General features: G+C 43.3%; 1 protein-coding gene across 2 annotated transcripts in view; it reads left to right on the plus strand.

Annotated features, from left to right (window-relative positions):
* The first annotated feature begins 1,983 nt into the window (after positions 1-1,983).
* LRRK2 (leucine rich repeat kinase 2) overlaps positions 1,984-27,275 on the plus strand; it is a 160,135-nt gene continuing 134,843 nt past the window's right edge. For both annotated transcript variants that reach the window (XM_066591915.1, XM_066591916.1), the window contains exons 1-6: positions 1,984-2,029; positions 10,036-10,241; positions 10,732-10,817; positions 15,392-15,501; positions 17,590-17,678; positions 21,256-21,390. In XM_066591915.1, coding sequence (XP_066448012.1) covers positions 10,106-10,241; positions 10,732-10,817; positions 15,392-15,501; positions 17,590-17,678; positions 21,256-21,390 — 556 coding nt within the window. In that variant the 5' untranslated portion in view covers positions 1,984-2,029; positions 10,036-10,105. The remainder of the gene's footprint in view (positions 2,030-10,035; positions 10,242-10,731; positions 10,818-15,391; positions 15,502-17,589; positions 17,679-21,255; positions 21,391-27,275) is intronic.

Here is a 27,275-nt window from a genome sequence, read left to right on the forward strand (position 1 = left end):
ACCTAAAAAAAATATAAGAATTTTGGTATCATTGTAACCGTACCGTCCCGCAGAAATACAATGTAGTGTATCATTTATGCTGCATAATTACTGCTCTAAAAAAAATCTATGGTAGAATTGATGTTTTCTCTCCCTGAGATCATAAAAAAAAATAATAAGTTTTACAGTATAGTCTATGTACCCAAAAATGGTATCAATAAAAACTACAGTTTGCCACGCAAAAAACAAGCCCTTATACGACAAAAAAAAAAATAAAAAAGTTATGGCTTTTGAAAAATGGCGATGAAAAAAATACCAAAAATCGTTTGGTCCTCAACGCCAAAATAGGCCGTGTCATTAAGGGGTTAAACAGCAACTTTTTCACACTTTTTTTTTCAAAGCTGTACGCATTTTTTTTTTATTGCTGCATTAAAAGATCCTTAACATTTTTTTCGTCAGCAGTCCAGGGGGTGGGATTTTAACCTTTTATGAGGTGAAACATGCAAAAATTTCTATTTTCACCATGCTTTTAATATATTTTTTGATGACTGGTATCATGCAGGTTAAATTATGAACTAATTTTTTTATGTGGGTCATTACGAATACAGTGATACTAAATTAGTATTTTTTTTATTTGCGTGTGTTTCCTTTTACAAACTAATGGGGCAAGGTCTTTATTTTTTCTGTATTCTTTACATTTTTTTTTACTTCTATCCCACTAGGGGACTTGAAGTTCACCACTTTTGATGTTTTATATAATAGACTACAATGTTTTAGTATTGCAGTGTATTATATAGCCTATGAAGCTCAGCCAGCAACAGATGGGTGACAGAGAGAGCCCCCTACCTGTCAGCTCTGCACATGTCATCAGCTAGCCAGGCCCTTCCTCGCTCCTCTTGGCACTGGAGACACATTGTAAAAGACGCATTAGAAAAAAGCCCCTTAATGGCTACTGTAAAAAGGCATATGGGCGGTCATTAAGGTGTTGAAGGCGGTGCGCTTAGTAGATAAGTTTCCAATTGTCCAACCACTCGGATCCCCACTGATCAGGAGAACAGCGGTCCCATGTGCCCTGATAGAACAAAGCAGTGGTTATGTATATACGCTGCCGTTTCGTTATTTTTGGCAAAATTGGCAGAGATGCGAGTACAAGAGATTGATGTAACCCCTTAAAGTAGACTGGTAGCATCACTAACTGAACAGAGTTTGACTTTAATAAATGCTAAATGAGATAAATGAAACGTCTGGACGTTGCATTTTTCTGCAGCCTAGAAGTTACAATTGAGGTGGCATAATGAGGGTAAGGCTTCGCATCTGCGCTGGAACTTCCATCACAAAATGCCATAAGAATTGCATGCAGTGCTTTCTCTTCCGATAAAATGCCAGGCAGCTGATTGGAAGCCGGACGAACCCCACTATAGTCAATGGAGTCTGTTTGGTTCCGTCACAAGGGGGATCCATTCAGCCCGGGGATTCCCCTTTCCTGCTTCCCAAATGGAGCAGAAAAACAAAACCCAATGCAGAGGTGACAGCAGCGAAGTATAAGTCAAGGAGAGAAGCCGTGAATGCAATCTGAGTGCAGCTTATCAGGTTGCTACAAGGCTGCCAGCAGCAGGATTTCCCATATGTGTCCGGACTTCTACTTTCGGAATAACGTTCCTATGGCACAAATAAAAAGCGCCCTCTAGTGTCAGGAACCCTATGCTGCCGGCGCTAGCGTCCAGTTATACCGCACATAGATTCGGCAGCTCCCACCATATAACCGAAGGTAGGTCCGCTCCAGCACACGAATCTGGGATCCGCCATGCCTTTATGTGGAGCAGGATGCGCCTCTCGTCAGAGGAAGAGGTCTGCGCCCCCATAGTCTCCCGGGAGCAGCTACGTCCTCTCTCCACAGGGCGCACTGGGAGGGAACGTCTCCACCAATCACTACAGAGGTGGCTGTGAGTGACGGCGTAGGTAACCAATCAGCGCGCTGGGAATCCCTTTCCTCACATGTGTGCGGCTCTATAGGGAGAGTGTTGTGCTTTTCTTCGGCGGGGCCACTGAGGTAAGTGACAAGTAGGGGACGGGCCGGGTATATACTGCAGTAATGGGGTAGCCTTGCCCTGTAATAACCATGTATGCTGGAGTAGCCTTCTTCTGACATATCCACCAGTAGGCAGTAATGGCCATATAACATAGCTGCCGTGGGTCCTGGGATATAAGACAGTGGTGAGGTGGGGTATCTGCCTTGTAAAGATGATGGCAGATGAAGTAAAGCTTACAGCCCGTGGCTGCAGGTTCGGGGGGCGCCGAGTCGTTTGGTTTTTGTCACTTTAAAAGAGATGACCAGGAAAAAAAAATCCTTGCCATTACCCTTTACATGATGTACGCCGTCGAAAGGACGCACGCTTTCACGTCTGCCGAGGGCCCGTCGCAGGTCTGGCACGAGATACCTGAAGATATGGCATGCAGCCCTTTTTCAGCTGTAAAATGCTGGTCAGCTGCGCAGGCACTGAACCTACCCCGTTATAGTCAGTGGCGTCTGTTCGGCGCTGTTCGGTTCTGTCTTAAAACGGGTCCGTCCGGCCCGGGGATTCCCCTTTCCTGCATTAAAAATAGAGCAGAAAAAAGGATTCCCCGCCGCAGCCGTAACAGCAGACTGACCCGGGACCTCCAAACGCCTCGGTGTGGCCCTTCAACTAATGGGCCTTTTACACGGGTGGCGCAGAGTGTTTATACAGACTTATTGCGGGCTTCTCGCTCAGCGCTTAACCTTCTATGTGAGGACCGTTTACATGGAATGAGAAGCCAGCGATGGTTTATAAGCAGACTGACGGTCACCAATAACGACTTGTGAGTGATTTTCCCCCCCCCCCCCCCCTTTTTGCATTTACACTAACGATTGTTGCTCAATTTTGTTTGTTTGAAAGAATTTTTAGCGATAATCGTTCCTTGTAAATGGGCCATTATGGTCCAACCAACAGACACCTCTACCACCCTTACAATTAGGGCTGCCACCTTTTGCACCAAAACTACCAGCCAAGGTAAAGGGGCACGATTTGTCACACCATGTTATATATTACTTTTAAACCTCTGGAAATGAATAAACCTGACCAGTGTCTGCCTATTGCCATTCTTATATTATGGCGCTAAGCACTTAGGCACCTTGTACTAATCTCCCAGCCACCAATGCTTCCTCTTTTGTGCCAACTGGCAATAGTCCCTATTCAGGCACCATCCACAGATGCCCTGATATAGCCACTGATACCATCATAAAAATGCACAGGTGGCTCATTGGCTACTCATGACCTATAAGAGAGAGGGCAAGCTGAATTCATGGGCCACATAGCAAAACTTAGATTTTGACCTTGCCCAAAAATGTATAATATATTTCATAATACCACCATATATAATGTGGCTGGCTTAGATACAGCGGGTCAGCTCTAGTATTCCTTTAACTAGAGGCCCATTTACATGCACAGTAATCTCTTGAAAGTTTTAGTGACCTTTTTGCGTAAAGTGTTAATGGAAAGTGATGTCCATTAACACTTTATCATCTTCATTTGCGTGTAAATGGGCCTCCAGGAGCTGTTTGCAGAGCCCAGCGTGTGACTAGAGACACACTCAGATGTGTGAGCAACTGCATTTTTCCACTCTGGGCTGCTAGCAATTAACAATGTAATCTGCTGGCTCCCCGTGGAAAACACACCCTGCAGTCTACTGTAGATAAATGCAAACTGCTTTATCTCTAGTAGCTGAATGGTGGATTTTAAGTTCACCTTAAAATCCTCGTTCAAACAAAAAGTGAACGATGCACGCGCTTACATGTAACAATTATCGCTTAAAATCGGTCCTTTGAACAAAATTTCTAGCGATAATCATTACATTAAATGGGCCTTAATACAGTCACCAGATAATGGATACCAGTTCTGCACGGTGATAGTGATCACAGTGCAGTTACCTCCAGTGCACACAGGTGAAGTGTTCTCTCATTGGCATTGTCTGTCTTGCTTTGCCTATCCAGGTCCAGACTACAAAGAAGACTTTTTTTTCTGCTATGACTTATTTTTACACTGCACTCCATCCTGCTGCTACCCCTTCCCCTTAGGGCTCATGTCCACGGGCAAAATATGATTTAAGATCCGCAGCGGATCTCCCGCATGCGGATCCGCATCCCATAGGGATGCATTGACCACCCGCGGGTAGATAAATACCCGCGGATCGTCAATAAAAGGGATTTTAAAAAAAATGGAGCATGGAAAAATCTGGACCATGCTCCATTTTCATGCGGGTCTCCCGCGGGGTCGGCTCCCGCGGGCTTCTATTGAAGTCTATGGAAGCCGTCCGGATCCGCGGGAGACCTAAAATAGGAATTTAAAGTATTTACCATCCGTAGCGGACCGGGAAGGTCTCCTCTTCCTCACGGCCGCATCTTCCTTGCTTCGGCTCGGCGGATGTGCCCGGCGCATGCGCGCGGCACGTCGACGACGTGCTGACGAAGTGCCGGCGACGTGCCGACGGCGTGAGGAATTCATCCGCCGGCCGAAAAAGAAGATCCGGCCGTGAGGAACAGCTGACCTTCCCCGCCCGCGCCGGATAGGTAAATGCTTTTAAATTCTTATTTTCGGCGCTCATGTCCGCGGGGCAGGAGGGACCCGCTGCAGATTCTACATGGAGAATCTGCAGCGGATCTTATTTTCCCCGTGGACATGAGGCCTTAGTACTCCCTTAGGGCTCATGTCCACGGGCAAAAGAAGAATTAAAATCCGCAGCAGATTTTAACTCTTCTCCTGCCCGCGGATCCGCACCCCATAGGATACATTGACCACCCGCGGGTAGATAAATACCCGCGGATGGTCAATAAAAGGGATTTAAAAAAAAATGGAGCATGAAAAAATCTGGACCATGCTCCATTTTCGTGCGGGTCTCCCGCGGGGACGGCTCCCGCGGGCTTCTATTGAAGCCTATGGAAGCCGTCCGGATCCGCGGGAGACCTAAAATAGGAATTTAAAAGAATTTACTCATCCGGAGCGGGCGGGGAAGGTCTTCTCTTCCTCACGGCCGGATCTTTCTTGCTTCGGCTCGGCGGATGTGCCCGGCGCATGCGCGCGGGACGTCGGCGACGTGCCGGCGACGTGCCGCTGGCGTGACGAGTTCATCCGCCGGCCGAAAAAGAAGATCCGGCCGTGAGGAAGAGAAGACTTTCCCCGCCCGCTCCGGATGAGTAAATTCTTTTAAATTCCTATTTTCAGCGCTCATGTCCGCGGGCAGGAGGGACCCGCTGCAGATTCTACATGTAGAATCCGTAGCGGGCCTGATTTTCCCCGTGGACATGAGGCCTTAGAGCAATAATGTCCCTCTGCAGCCCCCACCTTGTAATAGGACTCCCCCCAAAGGTTCAGCCTGGCAGAAACACTTTTACAAGCATCTTCTTCTGAAAAAAACCCAAAAAAAACAAACTAAAGAATATTGACCTAAAAGAAAGTCATGGCTCTGATTGGTTCATCTAGCGCTACTCAGCCAATCAATGCCGCAGCTCAGCCAATTCAAAAATCCCACTTCCACAACATGATTGGCTGAGTAGAGTTTGAAGAATCAATCAATGCAGAGCTGAATGAACCAATGCATTGATTGGTTAACTCAGCGCTACTCAGCCAATCAGAGCCATCTCTATGTATAACTAGTTGGAATATACGGAGCCTGAGTGTTAATGTTAAATTTACTAGGCCTGGCATTTCCAGGTCTTAGTATAATTTTCTCCAGCACACAATGCAGTTAACACATGAAGAAGCGTATGCCTCTTCGTGGTTTAGGGGCATCTTGGCACCTCCGTGCTCCTACACAGAAATGTACATTAGGCCTGACCTGGCATACATTTCTGGCATAAATCTTATATATAAAACGCAAAACCTGTTTGTTTCATATACAAATCTACAGTTCTGGTCTGCCTTAAGTGGAATTTTACATGAGCGTTCTTCAGCACCAGGTGACCAATACTGGCATAATTAAAAATGGAAACTAACTTGATAATTCAATTCTAAGTCCAAAAGTAAGTGAACCCCTATGTAATGTACCTAATCTAATTTCTAACTTTCCGGTGTCGTACAAACTTGAAATTTAGCACAACCATTCTTTAGGTCCTAAATAGGAAAAGTAAAGGGTTCACAACTCAATTATTCAATTCTAAGCGCAAAATATAGTGCCGGGTAAATCACCTAGTTATACATAAATCTGTCGGTCCAGGTGCCCATTTCTCCTCTGACAAGCCCCGTTCACTTTTAACAAAAGTGGTGAGGCCTGCGCCAGAAGCCGAAAAGTTGCAAATATATTCGCAAACCGCGCTTGCACAAAAATTTGCAACTTTTTCTTACATCAGAAACTGGCGTAAAAGCCTTTGCAAATGCGCCCCCCCCCCCAATGTGCATTTTGACATGTTTATAAATGGTTGGTGCATTTAGTCTTCTTCTATTACATGTTCTTCATGTTCAGTCACAGCTATAGAACTTCATAGAAAGATTTACGCAACATGGTTTTGTGAAATTGACAAGATCTGTGAGAAACTGACGGCTGCGGTAGAGACCTTTAGGGAAGAGTTAAAAGTGAGAGCTCATAGGGGAAATGCTGTAACTACTTAAAGAAACAAGGAAACGCACAATTGCTTTTTATATGACTCGGTATGCAATATGCATACCTAAAGCTCTAATTTACTAATTTCAAAATACTAATGACGACCTGTCCGTCCGTGTGTGAGTAGTGAATAGGTTTGTGAGTGACTTGCACGCTCCTCCCCGATCACATGACAGTGACCTCATCATAGATCCTGTAAGCACACTGCTGCTGTCTGGCTAGGTGTTCATTAGTATTCCATAACAACTGAGGCTGCAGGGGGGTTGTAATCCGCCCGTAATCTGCACAAGGATGCAGGACCCGTGATGACATCAGTATTATTGTATCTTGACGCCACCGGAAGCTAGGGGTATGACAGGGGGAACACCTCTGTCATACCTCTAGCTCATGATGGGGTCAAGGCTGGAAGGTACTAGGAGCAGACTATTTATTGATTACTGCCTGCTCTGCAGCCTTAGGCTGACGGTTAGTTCTCTTAGGGTTACATTATGATCTGTAAATGCTACGAAGTTACCACTGTAACATGGCAGCATTAACATCTTATAATGTAAGCCTAAGAAGAGAACTAACCGTCAGCCTAAGGCTGCAGAGCAGGCAGTAATCAATGCATACGCTGCAGCGATCACTGTGAGCGGACCAGGCGTTCCTGGCTCCTGGCCAGCCACCACCTCAATGTTGCTTCCCAGCAGCTGCCGCAGCCCCTTTCCTCCATGACGGCCGCTCACCACGATGTTGCCACTAGCCACACGTGTGGTCCGCCGCCGGAACAGCCGGACGGCCGCCGCCTCAGTGCTACATACTGGCAGCCACCGCAGCCTCTCTGCTTCCTGAGGGGCGGTCCCCTCAGATGCTACGTCCCGGCTGTCAGATGCCTTCGGGCCACCGCCTCTGTAATGATGATGGCCGCTCACTGCTCCTAATGCTGCGGCACTCTGTGCTTGTGGTCCGAAGCTGGGAATCCTTAGTGGCCTTCTGGGACCTACAGGCCAACCAGATGTGCAGCCAATCACATTCAGAGGGCGTAACCCCCCCCCCCCCCCCCGGGACGAGCGTCACCGTCGTGTGATCAGGGGCGTAGCATGACAGGGATGCCATGATAGGTCCTTTATCTCCACCGCTGTGCTGCTTCTGATTTCTGTTGTATGGGATGAATAATGTATGTAGCGTTGCTGTGTGTGACATGCATGTAGCAGAGATGTGTGGCGCAATGTGCCACCAGAAACACTAGTACTATAATTTCCTAATAATTCCTAGTAGGTTTTATAATAGCTAAAGTAACTGATTCTGAAGTCTTTAGTACTGTTGGATTAATAACTTAATTTAGGTGATCCTCGAAAGATAACATAGCCTGATCCATTAGGTATGCCTAATTGTGTACGCAATACATTGGAGAAGAACACAGTGAGAAACACTTGGGTGATGTTTCCAAACACTTGTGAAGTATTTTTTTTATTGCATAGTTTATATAGAGAAATTCAAAGCAGTGATAATAATTGTCCAGCTATCGTAAGTAATATAAGTGCAGCATATATCTCCAGCATTTGTTGCAAATCACAAACAAGGTCTTCTATGACCATTGCACATATTAGTTCATTTCACATCCCCTCTACAAACTGGTTCTAGTTACCATGTTCTGCTTTTGACCGCTTCATGAGTCTTTTAAGTGATCTATAATAACTCTTTCCAATCCAGTGTTGGCTTTCGTCCGACATTAATATTTCCCTGCATAGATCCGATGCCTTCCTACACATTTTTCTAACAGCATTCAGGACAGCGCTCCGATGGAACATACATATGCAGAACAGCCCCTAACATGTGTCAGCCCCCATCCGACATCGGAGCTATGCAGGGAATTCTTATTGTCGGACGAGGGCCAACTCTATATTCGAAAGGGTTTATTTTATTAAAAAATTGTTAATAAAATCACCTAATGGTTAATTTTTGTTTTCTGTTCAATAATTGCAAGGAATTCACAAAGCTTTTTTCCACTAAAAATAAATAAGAGTTAGGGCTTATTTAGACGACCGTATATCGGCTCGGTTTTCACGCTGAGCCGATATACGGTGCCCTTGTCTGCAGGGAGGGGAAGGATGGAAGAGCCAGGAGCAGGAACTGAGCTCCCACCCCTTCCCTGCCTCTCGCCACTATTTGCAATGGGAGGGACGGGATGGGGGTGGAGCTAAGCGCCAATACTTAGCCCCGCCCCCATCTCCCCCCTCCTATTGCAAATAGTGGAGAGGGGTGAAGAGGGGGCGGGAGCTCAGTTCCTGCTCCTGGCTCTTCCATCCTACCCCCCCTGCAGACAAGGACACCGTATATCGGCTCGGCGTGAAAACCGAGCCGATATACGGTCGTCTGAAATAGCCCTAAGGGAGTGTGCAGGCGGCTGGAAATTGGATTGGAAAGGGTTAACTTTGGGGTGGGGGGGTGTAGTCCAGAAGTGAAGCACATTTTATTAAACCTGGGAGATAGTGTGCAGAAACATCTGCTAGGTTACTCTTAAACCTCATGTCCACTAGGAAATTCAGGCCCGTGCGGATTCTCCATGCAGAATCCCACAGCGGGTCCCTCCTTTCCTGCAGACACGAGGCCTGAAAATTGATTTCTACTTACCTGTCTAGACGCTGCGGATCTGCCCTGCGTCCCGGCCAGATCATCTTTCTTCGGCCCGGCAGATTTGCTTGGCACGCTGGCAGCATGCCGCGCGCATGCGCCATGCACTTTCTTTTTTTTTGAACTCCTGCTCTCCCGCGCCGGATAGCAGAAATTCAGCTGCGGGTGTGCCGCGGATACGGACAGCTTCCATAGGCTTCTATGGAAGCCTGCGGGAGCACCGTAGAAAATGGAGCATGCTGCGGGTGATTTCCTGCACCTGTGATCCGCACAGCAGCAGGGAAAAAGGACATCCACAGGTATTTACTTACCTGCGTGGAAGAAAACCTGCACGGATTTCTTAAATCGATTTACCCAATAAACATGAGGCTTCATATATAGAGTCTGAACAAGTCCAGATTTCTGTGCAAACGGTTCCTTAATATTTCATCCACTTTTGGCTCATTCCGCTGAATGCTATTTCATATGTTTGATTGCATAAAATCTTTCTAATATTGGCTTTCTGCTGCACTAGCCATAATAATAATAAAGGGTTCAGCAACTAAATCTTATTGCAGTGAATAAATATATAATTACAATATTTTACTGTTTTGTGTGATATTTTAGGTCTCATTAATAAAACAAACTTGTAGACTAAGTAATTTCTCCTTCTTGCTTCCTGTTTCACTGTTACTTTAGAGAAATGCACCTGAGAGGCCAGCACTTGTGGTGTAATCATGTGAATTTCATGGGCGTGACCAAGACGGACATCCTTTATTAACATGAGAACCGACTGCTGTTAGACATCCTTTGTATTGTTTCCTAAGCTTCTTGTCTGTTCTATTCATTTAGCAGTGGAACTTCCTCACACTTTGAAGAAATGAAGGAATAAACAATTAACCGTGCCTAACAGAGAGAAACCATGAACAGCACAGTAGAACTGGAAGAAAATGTCAAGAAGCTGGTTGTACGCCTTAGAAATGTGGAAGAAGGGAAGCAGATTGACAATCTGATTCAGATATTGGAAGATTTGCACACTCACACCTTCTGTGATGGTGGTAAGTTTTGACATGGCCTTTTAAAGGGGTTGTACCAAGATTGTAAGTTATAGGAGAGGGAATAAGATGCTGATTAGTGAGGGTCTTCCTGCTGAGACCCGCAGCTATCTGTAGATTAGGGGTTCCATGTCTCTACTCATCCTCACGGTGGGGTTACTGCACCTCCCGGATTGAGCAGGAGCCTGAATGGAGCGCTGGTCATGCCAGAGCTTCATTCACTTTCAGTGGTACTGTGGAGATAGCTGAGTGGTATTCCCGTCAGCCCCATTAAAATAAATGGAGTGTTGACCACGCATGCCTGTGTAGCGCTCCCTTTATTCTGATGTCTCTGCAGTGGCAGAAGCGAATGGGTGTCCCGTCCTGGACATTGGCAAGGAAGACCCTCACCAATCAGCAAGTTATGAATAGGAGATAACTTACAATCTTGCTACAACACTTCTACATCTTTTCATGTTCTAACTAACATTTACGTTTTTATATTCAACCTCAGCTGCCGAAATATTCAATCACGTCAATGTGCATTTGCCTCTGTTACTGGTGCTGGAATCCTACATGAAAGTTGCTGTCATACAGGAGGTAATGCTACAATAAGACAAGGATTTTTTTATTGTTTGCTCTTGGGTCAACGTAATGATGTTATGTGTTTACGTCTTTCTATTCCTGTAAAGTACATTACTTTGCACTTTGGAACTGGTAAATGCCTGTCATGTGCCTCAGAAGTGGAAGCAAACCTTGTTTTGCTTCATAAATGAATCTACTGGTGACCTGTAAAACCACAGAAAATTCTCTTCAAATCGCCTTATTACAGCCAAAGTGCTTCTTTTTTTATACGAACATCAGAAGCAGATCTTGCCATGAGAAAACAGGGAAGCGTTCCCTAAAAACAAAGAAAAACTTTAATTTCCCTGACTTAATCCCGCCCTGTTATTATTGTGTGTGTGTGTGTGTGTATATATATATATATATATATATATATATTACAATGTATCCCGCGTGTATCAGCATGATGCACTTGTATTTCTGTGCATGGGTTGTGTTAGATTGGCGAATTTGTGCAGTGTTTTGCACATGTATTATAAAGTGAATAGAACCCATTGATTTCATTCACATTAGCGTATTGTGCGCGCGCATTTCGTCCATGCCAAATAATATGCAGCATGCTCTATTTTTCTGGCATTTGCACAGGAAAATAATACATATTCAACTAATTAACATAATAGTTCCTTGCAATCAATGGGAGCATGCTTCTGTGCTTTTTTGTGTGTGCGTGTGCAAAAAATAGTGTAAAATCTGTATGGACGTGTTTTAACATTACAAGTCCCATAGACCCCTGCAGAAAAAAAATGCTGCCAATTTCACAGTGAAAAAAAAGCTGTAGTGGGCAGTCACCCTAACAATGTTTTTAATAGTAGCAACTAGCACTTCTGAGAAAGCCATGACAGGTGGTGGTACATGTGCGGTTCTCTTACTTTCATCCCCACTTTCCTTCTTATGAATCAGTGGTGGTCACTTCCCGGTCCATGAGGATATTTCTTGCTGCATTATTTTTTGTCTGACTTTAAGTTGTATTTTTCACCTCCCCCTTTTTTTTTGCATTGCTTGTTAGGGCTTGTTCACACTAGCGTATTTGTGCTGTCTATTATGACAAATTGGTTAGTTCACATGAGAATATTTGTGCTATGTATTACGGGTAATTAGTTCGTTCACATGAGCATATTTTTTATTTTTTTTAAGGGATGTGTGATTGTGTGGAAAAATACGTGGCATGTCCTATTTTGGTGCGTATTACGTACTGTAGAAGCGCACTAAAATCAGTGGGTGTTCATAAATACACAGGAAGCCTGCGTATTTACACAAAAAAAATCATTGTGATTTTGCACGTTCTTTCATGTGCAAATGCATGCCGCTGCGGGCGAAATATGCAGTGGTAAGCTGATTTTGGTCACACAAATAGACTGCGTATTTACACGTTAAAATGTGCTTTTGCCTTGTGTGAATGAGCCGTTATGGGTGGTGTGGGAAGTTGCGTGTATCATGGGGCGCTCTCCCGACATGATACGGTACGCACAGTACTGCTTTTTAAGTGTTTTAACAGTTTCTATCGTGTATAAATAAAGACAGAAGTTTTGATATTCATGTTGGCTTTTCTTGCTGCAGACAGAGCAATGGGGGAGGAGAGGGGAAGTGGATGATCCCCTGCGACATTATATATAACCTCTTCTGTGTTTCTAACTATTTTGATTGCAGTAAGAAACAGAATGGGATCAAACAAGAGGTGGAGATTGTGGCAGTAATTGCCATGATTATTAAACATTTTCTATTTCAAGTGTTCCTTGCCATATATATAATCAAGCTGTCAGTTGAAAGAGTTGTCGTCTTTGACCCTCACAATAATGTCCGCGCTCGGGTTTGGCTGACGTGCATGTTTATTTTAATGGAGAAAGGGATAACGATCGCTGAGTGCAGAACTCTTCAGACATTGGCTAATTTCCTACCCCCAAAAATTGGAATGTGGAAATTCTCATATTCCTTAATATTTCCCGTTGTGTGACCCTAAAGAGGCCCCTACACCCAGATTATTGGGGGAATCTACTGCGTATACTCCTAGGGATTTTGCTTTAATAAATTTAAACCATGGAAAAAAATGTGCATTTACGCACGGCTTGCATAGTTTATTTTTTTTTATTTTGCCATGTTGTATGTTGGATTTCAGTGGGATATTGGATGTTACAAAATTTTTGTAATCTATTTTATTACATAATTTTTGACTCGTCTTCGTTTAAAACCTTCGCTGAACTTCCATGAAAAACAGTTTATGTAGATCACTGTCACTACGTGAAATCCGTACAATCCTTAAAGGGGTTGTCCGGTTACTGAACACATTTCGGCAATATCCCAAATATAAAACAATAGAGTTTTATTCACCTATCGTCAGCCGTGGGGATCCATCTGCCCGGTGATATAATGTGAAAGATGACATCAGCAGAAGTCACCATATTGCTGTAAGCAGAGGCTTCAGCATAAACCCTCTTTCTCCTGGCATCAGCTCTCACCTCCTATGTTCCATGACGCCAGGAGTTCAGAACTCAGATGCTACGGCGCTCAGGTGACTTCCGTGGACGTCACCTTCCACCATAATCACCAGGCCGATGGCGGGGTAACCTCACTAGATCCCTGTGGCTGAGGATGGGGGAGTACAGTTCTGTTTGTTATTTTAAGCCAGTTCGAGCTATTGCAGAAATGTTATCCAGTAACCTGACAACGCCTGGCTCTCTGTACTTGAGAGCCAGCTGACCAGCATTGCACACTCTGGAGACAGAGGCCTGTTCATTAGCATCTGGTGCACTGCTTCTGTCTGGCTCCCATGTTTGCTACTGCCGCCCTGGCCATACCTGAATCACAGAGAGTTCTTTAACTCCTTCCTGACCACATTGCATACATATATGTCATGCTGTCGCAAAACATGTATGAAGCAGGCACAGGAGCCAAGTCCGCTGCATACACAGAGGCTTTCGACTGTTTTTGACAGCTGACATCAACTACCAAATGCCACGACCAGAGATAGTTCTGCAGCAGTTAACTGTTTACATGTCGCGGTCCAAAATGACCACGTCTAGACACCCAGCTAGAGGGGGAGGGGCCCCCTCTGAGACCCCATCCGCACCCCCTCACTCCTGGTACAAATGAGCGGTGATGATAGAATAGTAGTGAAGGCTCCCAGGGCTGCCATACATACAGTAGATGCCTGTTAAACCCTGCCTGTGACAAGGCTTAGTAGGCAACATTGAAGATGTTGTACAAGTGATCGGAAGTTCAAGTTCCCTGTTGGACTGAGAAAAATTTGTAGTAGAAGGTTTAACCACTTTAGTACCAGAGATTTAGCCTTCCAAAAGACATAACTTTTTAATTTTTCCATTGACATAGCATATGCGGGTTTGTTTGTGCCGGACGAGTTGTGCTTTTTTTTTTTGGAAATTTTTTTTTTATAATGGAACCATTTAATGTACCATATAATGTGTGGAAAAACTTTTAAACATTTTTAAGTGGGAAGAAATGGAAAAAAAATGCAATTTTGACATTTTTGGTGGGTTTCGTTTTAATAGTATTCATTAAAAATGACACAGACTTTGTTTTCCCAATTCTGCTCCATACACACTTCAGGATTGCAGGACATTTCTAGTGGTTCAATGGTCTTAAAGGGGTTAAGAAAATTTTTAAAAACTAAAAATTCCACCTACTCCCATTTTTCACATTAAAAACTCTAAATCATAAAAAAACCCACATTTTGTATTGTCATGTTCACAAAAGTCCCAGCTATTTACCCAGCACGGTGAACAGTGTTAAAAAAGTACAGGATGCCAGAATTGCATTACAAAATTAAATGAAAAGTAAATAAAAGGTAAATGTACCTCCAAAATAGTAATAATAAAACTAAAGCTTGCCCCACAAAATTGTGTAACTGCTTTTTTTTATTATTCTAATTTCCACTACTTAGAAATTTGCAAATGCTTTTCAATACATTATATGGTACATTAAATGGTGCCTTTTAAAATATACAAGTACTCACACAGCTATGTCGACCGAAATGAAAAACAAGTTAAGGCCTTGGAAGGGATGAGGAAACCAAAATAAAAAAACCTACATCTCTGTTCTTTAAGGGGCCAATCAAACAGTAGCTAATGTCTCCTTCAGAAGTAGTGGCTCTTATCTCTCACTGTCTGGTATGTGTACTGAAACATTACTATTTGCTTTAAAGAGCACTTTGAGCACCTTGATCTAACTCAATTGGTCAATTGAGCAATGTGCCTGCAAAAGTAAACGTATTAACATTGAGCAATAGTAACCTTTCATGATTGCCAGGAGTCAGGTTAATATTAGTTTTATGGTTCCAAACCTTCAGACAACATTCATTTGCCGCATATATTTGATTGCTGGGGGTCCCACCGGTCACTGTTAACTTAGATTATGGTCCTATGAAGCAAAACCTCACCATACCAAACTCCTCCACACTGTCGGTAATGGAGGAACTCCGCATCCCTTTTCTAGTGATTGTTAGGGCTCAAAATATGGTTGGTAGAAAATGTCTTGAATCCATATTGTTTGTTAAATGTTCGGTATATTTTGTGAAGCTTAATTGTCTGTGTTTTCAGGTTGGCTGGTCTCTACTATGCAGATTGATAACAGTATGCCCAAATATACTACATAGTTTACATACCCCAGTAGATATTGGGCATGAGTGGGAAGTCCTTGGCGTTCATCAGTAAGTATATAAACATAAGTGCTATTTTAGTTTCTAGAATAATAACCTTGTATTAGCTTGTAGCTCCAATTAGTGTTTTTTTATTTTTTTATTTTTTTTTATTTTTTTTATTCCTCTGCTACTGAAAAAAACTAAGGCCTCATGCACACTGGGCAAATTGAATTGCGGATCCTGCGCTTGTCGTCAGGTGCGGGCGATCTGCTGTTCAATGTGCCCATTGATGTGTTTGGAGATTCCTCTCTCTGCACACCAGCGAATTTTATTTGCGGCCCCTCCGTGCTGAAATAAAATTGCAGCATGTTCTATTTTAGAGCTGATACGCAGGGAGAGCTTCAATTGAAGTCAATAGAAGCTGTTCCTGCCCTGGCACTTCTGCAATTGCGGAAGTGTCGCGGATCCGTGTCCGCGCCTAGGTGACAGCGCAGAGAAATCTGACATGAAGAAATCACAGCATGCTCCATTTTTCTGCCACTCTCTCGCGCAGACAGCTTCCACAGGCTTCCAAGTCAATGGAAGCAGTCCGGATCTGTGGCACACCTGTAGATGTCACTGCTGACGTGCCGTGGATGTGTGAGAAAGCAGGAGATTTTAAAAAAAAAAGCCGTGTTAAAGAAGATCCGGCCTGCACGAAGGAGAGTCGCGCTGGATCCAGAGAGGTAAGAAACTGTCTATTCCCTCTCCATCGCTGCAGGCACGCACGGATTCAACTGTGGGATTCAGCGGTGGAATCTGTGCATGCAAGTGGACATGAGGCCGAAGTATACCTTGAACAAAAGAGGTTCCTAGTCACATATTAAAGAGGACCTGTTGGCATTTTTTTTTTCCATATGAATTAATTACAGAATTATAATTATGAAGCATCCCTCTTTCCAGCACAGTATGTGTTGCCAAAAGCGAACTTTGAAAATCTCCCGCATGGCATGCAAATGATGCAGACAATCCGAACTGCCTTTGCTAACTCCATGTAAAGTCGGAAATCCCTCCCTGCTGGCTTCCTTAGACATGGATGACTCTTAATACCTCATCCACGCATCTCTCCGAAATCCCACACCATTCTCTGATACCGGCGCATGTGCAGATAAACTCAACCTCTGCAATTCTGCCCACAGAATCTGCGTAATCAAGGTTAAGGTGCTGGCATGGGATTTCGGAGAGATGCGTAGATTACATATAAGGTGTCCTCCACGTCTGAGGAGGCTAGTGGGGTGAGATTTCCTGCTTCTCATGGAGCCAGTAGAGATGGTCTGCATTGTTTACATGCCACGCAAGAGATTTTCAAAATTCGAAAACTTAGGTATGCTTTGGGCCACGGTCATAATAAATACAGTGTTGGAAATGGGGATGCTTCATACTTAAAACAATGTTATTAGTTCATATGGAAGACACTGCTGACAGGTTCCCTCTACATATTAAGACGTTTTAGAGCACACTGAGCCTCATTTATGTAACCCAACAAACAGCAAAACTGTCGTTTCTGTCCATACCAACAAATGACAGCCCAGACTTCTTCATTTCTTGAACTGCTGTTCTCTGCTACTGTGGCTAAAACAAAATGTTCAGTGTATTTTCTATGGCAGCAATTTTAGCATTTCACTTATGCTGGCTGTCCACGGGTAAGGTGTCATTGTGAGATCCGTGGTGATAAATCGCACGTGGAGCTCGCATGACACGCTTTCCATAGAACTATGGAAAGCGCTGCCTACTGCACACGAGCGGAGAATTCATAGCGCTTGTCCGCTTGCGTGATTAAAATTGCGGCATGCCGAGATTCTCCGCAGCGAGCCTATCATTAATATAGGCTAATTGCAGAGAGCTTGTAGTGCTGCCCCATCCTTTCCAATGGCGGAATATTGCTAGCGATATTCCATCGCGGCCGTGGATAGGCGGCTTTAGACAGTTCTGATAAAGCAGGCCCAGTAAATAAAGTGTGAAGAGGAAATGTTTACTGTTGTGTTCTACTAGATCTCCTTCAGTTAAATGCTGCAATGAGTGAAGTTTTATTTGCATTACTGCTTAATAACAGTTATCTTTTATGTATGATAATGATGATCAATCTTATCCTGAAATATTTTTTAATTGCCTTTTCAGACAAATTCTGAAAATCCTGTCTGTTTATCTGAAAAATCTTAATGTTTTGACTACTGGATTGAAAGCTTTAACCAGCATCCTTGAATCGGGTACATTTGATAACATTTTAACCCATGTTTAGTTATAATTATAATACTTAACATTTCTGGCATTTGGCTTATTTACTTTAAAGAACAAACTGTCTTTGTAAGTAAGAGCTTGTTTACAGTATTCACCCTGTTTTACTGGTTGATCTAACAACATAATGGCATGGTTTTCAGGCTTCAATATTCTAGTAATGTCATATGTCCTGTTGTCCAATTATTCCAAAGTTGACTTTTTCCATCCTACTTTAGAGTTTTCCTTTATCATTCATGCTTGAGGGAAAATGTACCCTACTAATTAACCCCTTAATGACATGGCCTATTTTGGTGTTGAGGACCAAGCGATTTTGGTATTTTTCCATCTCCGTTTTTCAAAAGCCATAACTTTTTTATTTTTCTATCGACGCGGCCGTATAAGGGCTTGTTTTTTGCGTGCCGAACTGTAGTTTGTTTGGTACCATTTTTGGGTACATAGACTATATTGGAAAACTTTTATAATTTTTTTTATGATCGTAGGGAGAGAAAACGCATCAATTCTGCCATAGATTTTTATTTTTATTTTTTTTAAAGCGTTAATTATGCAGCATAAATGATACAACACATCTTTTTCTGTGGGACAGTACAGTTACAACGATACCAAACTTATTATATTTTTTTTAGGTTTTTCCACTTTTTTACAATAAAACCCCTTTTTTTGGAAATTTATTTTTTTCTAAATTTACTGCATTCAAAGTGCTATAACTTTTTATTTTTCCATGAACTGAGATCTGTGAGGGGTTATTTTTAGCGAGACGAGCTGTAGTTTTTATTGGTACCATTTTGGGGTACATACGTTTTTTTTTTTAATCACTTTTATTGCGTTTTATAGGAGGCAAAATGCTAAAAATTAGCATTTTGCCTCAGTTTTTTAGCTTTTTTTAAACGTTTTTTCCGTGCAGCATAAAAAGCGTGTTCAATGTATTGTATGCGTCGTTACGGACGCGTCGATACCAAATATGTGGGGTTTAAAATTTTTTCAAATTTTTTTTTTAGGCTAATCTGAGAAAAAGCATAAAAAAAGGGTTTTTTAATTTTTTTTTTACATTTTTATTTTTTGAACTTTATTTTTCTCTTTCTTTTACAACACTTGTGTCCCTCTGAAGGACTTTTGCTGTAGCACTTCAGATTGCTGCGATAATGCATGGCGGTATCCGGCGTCCTGTTGCCATAGCAACCAGCCGGGCTCTCGTGATAACATCGCGAGAGCCTGCTGGAGTCACAGAGGGAGCACGCTCCCTCTGTGAACCCTTTCCCTGCTGCGATCTACTTAGATCGTGGCAGGGAAGGGGTTAACAGGGGGGGGGGGATCTCCTAGTGACAGCCGGCTCTTGCTGCAGGATAGCGCGAGATCTGCTATGATCTCGCGCTATCCCTATGACTTAAGGGTACGTCATTTTACGGGAAGTACCCGCCTCCCATGATGTACCCTTACGTCATGGGGCGCGAAGGGGCTAATCAGTCAAGATGTTGTCTACAGTATTATTAGTGGAATTTCCAAAGGTAAATTTACTAAGATTCTCAATTAAAGAGCTAAGCTACGCTAGTGATGAATAAAAGAAATATATACTATGTAGCTAGCCCCTCCGTATACATAAGTGAGCTAGTATCTGAAACTCCTGGCTTCTTCAAATAAACGGTTGCAACACACACAAACTTATACTAACAGAGGAGCTGCTGCAGAGCAATGATGCACGCTCACCAGAATGTAGACTCTTCATCCAAAAAATACAAACTTCAAATTTAGTTCCAAGCAGCATCCGGGGTGTAATCAATCACAGCAAGCATTTCTTCAAAAGAATACTCCTTTTTATTGTTCCATCTTTGCGACCAGCAACGTTTCAACTTCTGCACAGCAGTATTTTTCAAGCCAATGCTACTTGGAATTAAATTTGAAATTCCTGGCTTCTTTTTCCTTAGATGGTCATGTGATCCCCATTCTTACCAGCTCAGATCTACTAGTCAATTCCTCAGTCTGTGTGATGCTATTACATGAATCTACCACAGAAACTGCCTAGAGTAGAACACAAAAATTCCTATCACAGTTACTGATGATGATCACACAGCTCCTGTCACACAGTTATAATGAAGGAGATGAGATCACAGCTCATCCTCCTGACTGTAGACTTAGGCCTCCTTCCCACGAACGGATTTCCGCCGCGTAATTCGCGGCGAAAATCCGCTGCGTTGCCCGCAGCTATTAGGTTCTATTGAACCTAATAGCACAATGCTCACGATGCGTAATTCCAGCGCGGAATTACGCACCGCGATTTCTCCCGTCCTCACCCGCAGCATGCTCTATTTTCTGCGGGTGAGGACGGGCTGTACGCACTGACGGCTTCCATTGCAGTCAATGGAAGCCGTCCGTTCACGCTATCTCCCGCTGTAACCAGCGGGAGATAGCGTGAAAAAACGCTTTCCCGCCCACCGCCGCGCGTCATATGACGCCAAATGACGCGGCCGGCCGCGTCACGTGACACGGCCGGCCGTGCACGTGACACGGCCGGTGACGCGGCGGTGGTGGGCGGTGACGGGCGGTGACGCGGCGGTGGTGGGCGGGGAAGCGATTTCACGCTATCTCCCGCAGGTAAGTATAGGGGCTCTGGGGGGCGCCGTGACGGGCTTCACTGCGTAATATTACGCGGCGGACCCTGTCACGCTCGTGGGAAGGAGGCCTTAGTCTGTAGCGTATGTAGGGGAATACAGAAGGTATTTATATTAAACTGGCCACCCAGCAAGCAAAAATGCTACAGCCTCAGCTAATGCTGTGCTGATGCATAATGTAATTGATTTGAGAGAGAGAGCAAAAATCTCAACCACAAGATGGTGGCTGATAAGCATCAAACAGGGGGCTGCACTGCATGGAAGTGGCTCAAATACACAGGAGATCCCAAAGTGCGATAATCGGGGGAGGGAGGCAGGCATGGAAAAATTTATTTTCGCTGGAGTGGTCTTTTAAAAGCATTATAAAGGTGTGTCCACATGAGACAGAATAAATCCTTCACAGATTAAATGCCAATTTTGCATTGCAAAGAGTGAAACCCGCAGTGAAAATCTGCAGAAAGAATTGACATGCTGCAGATTTAAAATCCGCACCAAGTGTCTATTTACATGGACATATTTCTCCACAGTGTTTAGATTAATTGTGCTACAATACGCTGTGGAATTTCTGTCTGGATGGAAAATACACAGCATTTCTGCATGTGTGGACGTGAACTAAGAGTGCAGCCTGACAGTTCTATCCAAGTTTCCAATATGTCCCGTAATTTGTTCCTCTTATTGGTTTGTGCTTGTAGTTATTCAGTAGAAACTTACATTATTTACTTCAGTACATAAAGATTTGTCCTGCTCATGTGATGAGCATAAAGATGCACAACGTGCCCCAAGAAACAGCTCTAATAGCTAGTGTAACTTGAAGAGCACTTGTGTCTCTATCACATGACTAGGACATATATTTATCTTTTGCTTTCAGTAACAAAGTGTGTTCAGTATGAAGCTTAATGAAAATGATCCATTTCTAAATACAATGTATTATTTTTCTCATTAGATGTAATACATTTTCTGGTTTTGGATCATGAATCAGATGTTTTCCTGTTGATTTTTGAAGCCATGAAGCTGTTTCCAGATAAAGAAGATATCCAGATTTATGGCTGCCAAGCACTATATTTGCTCTTAATGAAAGGTATAGTTTGCCAAAATATGAACAAGTTACTTTTGGAAACTGGAGTTTTATACTATCGCGTCAGTATTTTATAACGAAGTTCCTGTATTCTAATGGATATATTCATCTTATGGGTCATAGCTAAAAGTCATCCTGTAGCAGCATACAAAGGTGCCAAGAAGTATTATAGCAAGTCTATAATGAGACTTGAGAAAGATCACATTGTGTGATCGAAATGTTGCTGTTTCATGGAGGAATAAAGACTTGCTATAATACTTCTTGGCACCTTTGTATGCTGCTACAGGATTACTTCTAGCTGTATCCCATTCAGGGCGCAAGGGTTCGTGCTCCTCAACTCTGTGGCTCTTGCATCTTTTTGGCTTTCCTGGTCCCAGCCGGATAGGGTTCTATTGTGTGCTGTTGGTTGCTGTACTAATTTGCCATCTTATTGGTCATGATGTATGCCTTCTCCCATAACTCCCCTGTAAAGTCCAATCACAGCTCCTTTTCCCAAGTCAACTCTAGCGTCCTGCCTCTCCCTGATGTATCCCTCTCTAAGAGTGATTTGTAGAGAGAAGAGATGTTCGGTGGAACATCAGGATTTGACATGCAGGTCTTCTCAAAGGCCGTGATCAGTCTTCCCAGTTGTTGTAGACTACTCAAAGACCTAATGTAATGACACAATTGTAGGTACTGGTACCGTGCTCCGTTTGGGGGGGGGGGGGGTCTCCTTCATCCAGTATCTCCTGTAGGGTGTTTATCCCAGTACCCATCATCACATCCCGAACCTGGGAAACTGGATCCGTCAACCTAGCCATCAAAGAAGTGCACCTAAAGAAAGCCGGTGCGTCTGGATTGCCCACTAGAGGAATGAATGGGCCCAGTGACAGTATCAGCCCCATTTTAACAGCAAGACCAATTCAGGCACCGAGTAAATTATCCCGGTTTGGGACAATCCTAATCCCCTGTATTCCTCCCTGCCCCATAACCAGACGCACCCCAGCCTTCCAAATGGCGCCAAGTCTTGCTCAGCTTCCACCCATCATTTGCCCGCCTTACTATGAAACAGATCTAGGACACACTTTGTAAAGGACGCCCTATGGTACCGTGAGAAATTCTGGACCCCCATCCCTACACTTTCCTTGGAGCTGGTAAGGACCTTCCGGTTCCGCCTGAGCTTATGATTTCCCCAAATGAACCTCACAACTAAGTGCTGAATTCACGAAAGAAACGCCCCCGTTAACTATATGGGAAGATATACAAGAACTTAGAGAGTGAGTTCATTTTGATCGTGTTTATCCTCCAAAACCAGTAAAGCGGGAGAGTCTTCCATCTATCTAAGTCCCTCTCCAGGGCTGTTAACAGTGGACTGTAATTTTTCTCGAATAGATTATCCATGTCCGCTGTTATCACCATCCCCAGGTACTTGATCCCATCCTCCCTCCAGAGAAAGGGAAACACCAATTGTAAAGGCTCTTTTTCCTCTCTAGGCAATGTTAAATTAAGTATCTCTGATTTGTTGCGGTTAACTTTAAAGTTAGTCAACCTATCAAACTCCTCAAATTCTTTCATTATACATGGAAGTGCTACTCAAGGGTTGTTGACATATATCAAAAGGTTCTCTGCGTAGAGTGCACTCTTGTGCTCCACTCGGCCTTTCTTGACCCACTGAAGGCTATGGTTGGCTCTCAGCGCATTCGCAAATGTCTCCATCACCAGAATGTAAAGAAAGGGAGACGGGACAACCTTGTCTAGTGCCATTGCTGATCCGTATTGAATGGGACAACTGTCCAATAACCCTTATTTTGGCAATTGGGCCGTGATAAAGGGCCAAGATCTTATTCAGAAACCTAGGCCCCATGCCTACCATCTGCAAGGTCGCTTCAAGAAACCCCCAGTTTCCCCTATCAAAAGCCTTCTCGGTGTCTACCAACAGCAGGCACAGTGGGTCCCCTGAGCGACGTGCTCTAGATACATTGGCTAAAGTTCTGATTATGTTGTCCCCGCCTCCCTTCCCCACCTGATGTTTATTGCTGAACGAAGAGACAAAGGGCTGCAGACAAGCAGCCAGCATCCCAGAGAAGATCTTGGTATTGATATTTAACAAAGAGATCGGCCTATAACTGCTGCATACAGAGGGATCCTTCCCAGGCTTGGGAATAACTGTTATGCTGGTTTGCAGAGCCTGTGGGGGGAAGGGGCACTTGTGTAAGATGCTATTAAAAGCGTCTAACATTATAGAAGCCAACACCTCCCCACACAGTTTAAAGAAACGTGACGTAAACCTGTCCGGCCCAGGGCTTTTACCCACCTTGAGAGTCTGAATTATATCGGTTATCTCTTCCAAGGGAGAAATCCTCTTCCAGTAAACGCTCTTCAGCTTCCGAAATGCTGTCTGGGGCATACTGTGATAGGTAGGTGTCCCTCTCCCGATTTGTCTCCCCCGCCATCCCGGATCAGTCCCTCGTCAGGTTGCACGGTATGGTAAGTTAGAGAGTGAGGGATGCTATACACATAGACAATGGTCAGACATGCTCTATATGTTACATAAACCTACCCTTATAGTGTTCAGTCAGCACGCGATTTGTAACTGTGATTGTGAAATAGTTGCACAATCACTTTTTTATCCTTTTTTTATTATGCAAGGTTAATGGCGGGCCTAGTGGATTAATTGTATCGGCATATTTCCAAAAATGCAATACAATGGCTATTGGATTAATTATTCCTCATAATTAGAAAACCTTACATGGCAGAAAAATACGGATATCCTATTTCAATTCAGCACACTAAAGTTACTATTCGCCGTTTATCTGTTTATTTGTTACAAAAATTGTGTTAAACAGTATAATCAACAACAAATTGAGTGGAGAGTGATCAGACAAAGGTTGTGGTAGATATTTCACTTTACAACCACAAGGAAGCATGCCATGGCTATAGAAAGTCTACATACCCCGTTTAAAATGTCAGGTTTTTGTCATGTTAAAAAATCCAACAATGAATCGAAAATATCAGTCCATTCTGGCACAAACCCTTCAGGACTCTGCTAAAAACAGTTAACTGTTTAGATGCTGCTATCAAAGCTGACCCTATGTCTAAACAGCCAGCGTGAGAGGGGCCTTTCCTATGCCCCATTGGCATTCCCCGCAATGTGATTGGAGGATGTGGATGGGCTAGCATGGCAGCCCAGAACCTACTGAAGGCTCCCAGGGCTGCCATGCATATATGCCTATCAGTCAGAAAAAAATGTAACATTTCGAGTCTCAGAATATGGCAATGAAAAGCAATTTTTAACAGAAAATGTAATTTACTTTTTAAAATAGAAAAAGATGACATAACTATATAAATTTGGTATCAACATAAACATACTGACCCATAGAACAAAGTTCATGTGTCATTTTTAGTGTACTGTGAATGCTTTAAAAAATAAATCCCTCCCCCCCCCAAAAAAAAGCGCAATTTTTCGTATATTATATGGTATATTAAAACTACAACTTGTCCTGCAAAAAACAGGCCGTCATATGGCTAAGCAAAAGGAAAAATTAACCCTTTCCAATCCACTGTCTGACCTCTGACCTCTGTACAGCTTTGATGTTGGAAGAGGTCTGTCGGAGTTCTCTTACTGTAGATTGCCGGCCTCTCTGCTGTCAGAGCCTATCCAACGTGTCGCCTCATGCAGTACTGGCTTTAGCCAGCATATAGCGCCGTTGTATAACGGCAGAAAAACAGTAAGCCATCTAGGAAAACCAGAATACAAATTGGATTGGAAAGGGTTAAAGTTATGGCTCTTGGAATACGGGGAGGAAAAATAAAAATAAAAAAATTAAAAATCTCTGGTCCTGAAGGGAGTTAAAATAGGATGCATCAGTATTTAATCTGTATATGCCTCTATATTTGCTTTCATTTGTAATATTTTGTTTTCAACATATTTGCTCAGTAGAAAATAAAACGATGACAGCAAATACGGAGACGCATGCAGATCAAGTAGTGATTAAATAGGGTTGCAACACTTCTGTGTTTGATCGTTCAGAAAACTGTTCAAATGAGTGAAAATGAATGATAATCGTTCAGTTTAAACTCGGCCAACAACTAAATGATGAATGAAAATTGTCATTCAGTTTCAGCCGGCATAAAAATCAGTTCATAAGAATGTGAAATGAGAATTGTGCCGTCTACACAGGCTGCGATTCTCGGATCATGTAAAAGGGGCATAAGATTAAAGGTGTGATAGGAAACGTCTAGTTAAGGGCTATTACGTTACATGTAGTGATAAGTACATGGGCAGAAACCCACCTATAGGCAGTGGTGATATGTGAGGGGCTCTTGCAAGTCTTTCTGTACGTCCTGTGCTTTAGCTGATTCCTAACTAGGTTGTGTATATGAAACACTATCTGCATACGGCATCCCACTTTGATTTCTATTTTAATGACCCTAAACTCACTATTGATTTTATACTAAACCTAGCTGAAGTTATATATGTCATGTTGCATGATTTTTTTTAGTATTACATTAGGAATATCCACATAAGGGGAAATTTAGTTTCTTGCTTATTGTGAAAGCCTGTAGCTGTCAGCTTCCTTTTTGATGTAGCAAGCTTATCATACTAAACATGAAACCTGACCTGCTATCATGTGTTTTAGAAAATACTTGCTTCATGAAACAACAGTTCTACATTGCCTTTTCTCAAAATTCTGAGGGACATCTGTTAAGCCAGTTCACGTTCTTTGCACATTTATGTGCTTTATACACCTTCCTCGATAAAGCGATGCGGCTTATCAGAAGATAGGCATGGCTTCGAAAGAAAAGGGCATTACACTGCTTGCCAAAAGTACCTTTTACGCGGGACGACTGTTGGGCACATAAGCACCTGACTGACCTCCCAGTGACTATTTCCCCAATGTTTTTACAAAGAAGCCGTAGTTTATCAGTGAATGGAGGTAAAGTGAACGGAGATCTCGCCTGGTCGCCTGCCTCCATTTCCTACAAAAAGGCAGTTGCTTAAGGAATGAGTGACTCCTGTTTTTAGTGCTCAGTAGTCGTTCTGTTTCAGTGAACTGAAATGGAATGACTAGGGACTACTGCCAGACTTCTTGCTCAGTGCCCTGTTACAAGGGCTGGCAGTGGCCCATAATCATTAGTTTGAGCGATTGTTCAGGCGACTATCATCTCATGTTAAGGTACCTTTAGACTAGACAACAACATGATATTTGTTACCCTAAAATCTATTTCTTGTCTCATACACTGGGGATCACAGCAAGACCTTGGGTATAGCTGCTGGCACTAAGATATGAACACTTGGTGACACGGGTTATTCACTAAGAGGTGAACACTAAGCACGAAAGAGTGTTAATTTCTCCCACCAGCTATACCTCTCCTGTAGGCAATGAGCTGAATTAGGAAGGCTTCTATAGGCGAAACATCGCTGTTATCGGTGATGGGTAAATAAAAACCATTGGTTCCACTGCATCCTGAAGTGCTGCCAGTTTCTAGCTATATATTTGGACTGTGTTTTTCGGAAGCGTTGGTTCGAAGCTTCCGATTGGCGATTGCATACAGGTCTGACCTTTGATAGGAAAAATATTCGTGCTGCTGATTCAATCTCTTTAACTATAGGTCTAAAATTACATTGACTGAATACTAGACCAGATTAATAAATCTGACCCTTTTTGTGTTGTGCAGTTGGGAAGTATGTCCCTATGCAGTCTGACAGTGTCTAGTCAGAGCAGACTGTACCAGACTGTGTATTCCCCTTTGGCAAGGGGGAAAGTAATGCCCAATACATTCATAAATGTTCAGGAAACCTAACACAAAACTAGGCTGGGTGCACATTAACGGATTTTGGGGTCATCTGGTGCCTATGTAATTCCAATGCCTGTTGCACCGATGGTGCACGTGAAAAAAACCCAAAA

This window comes from Eleutherodactylus coqui, chromosome 2, assembly GCF_035609145.1.
Source record: "Eleutherodactylus coqui strain aEleCoq1 chromosome 2, aEleCoq1.hap1, whole genome shotgun sequence".
Lineage (NCBI taxonomy): Eukaryota > Metazoa > Chordata > Amphibia > Anura > Eleutherodactylidae > Eleutherodactylus > Eleutherodactylus coqui.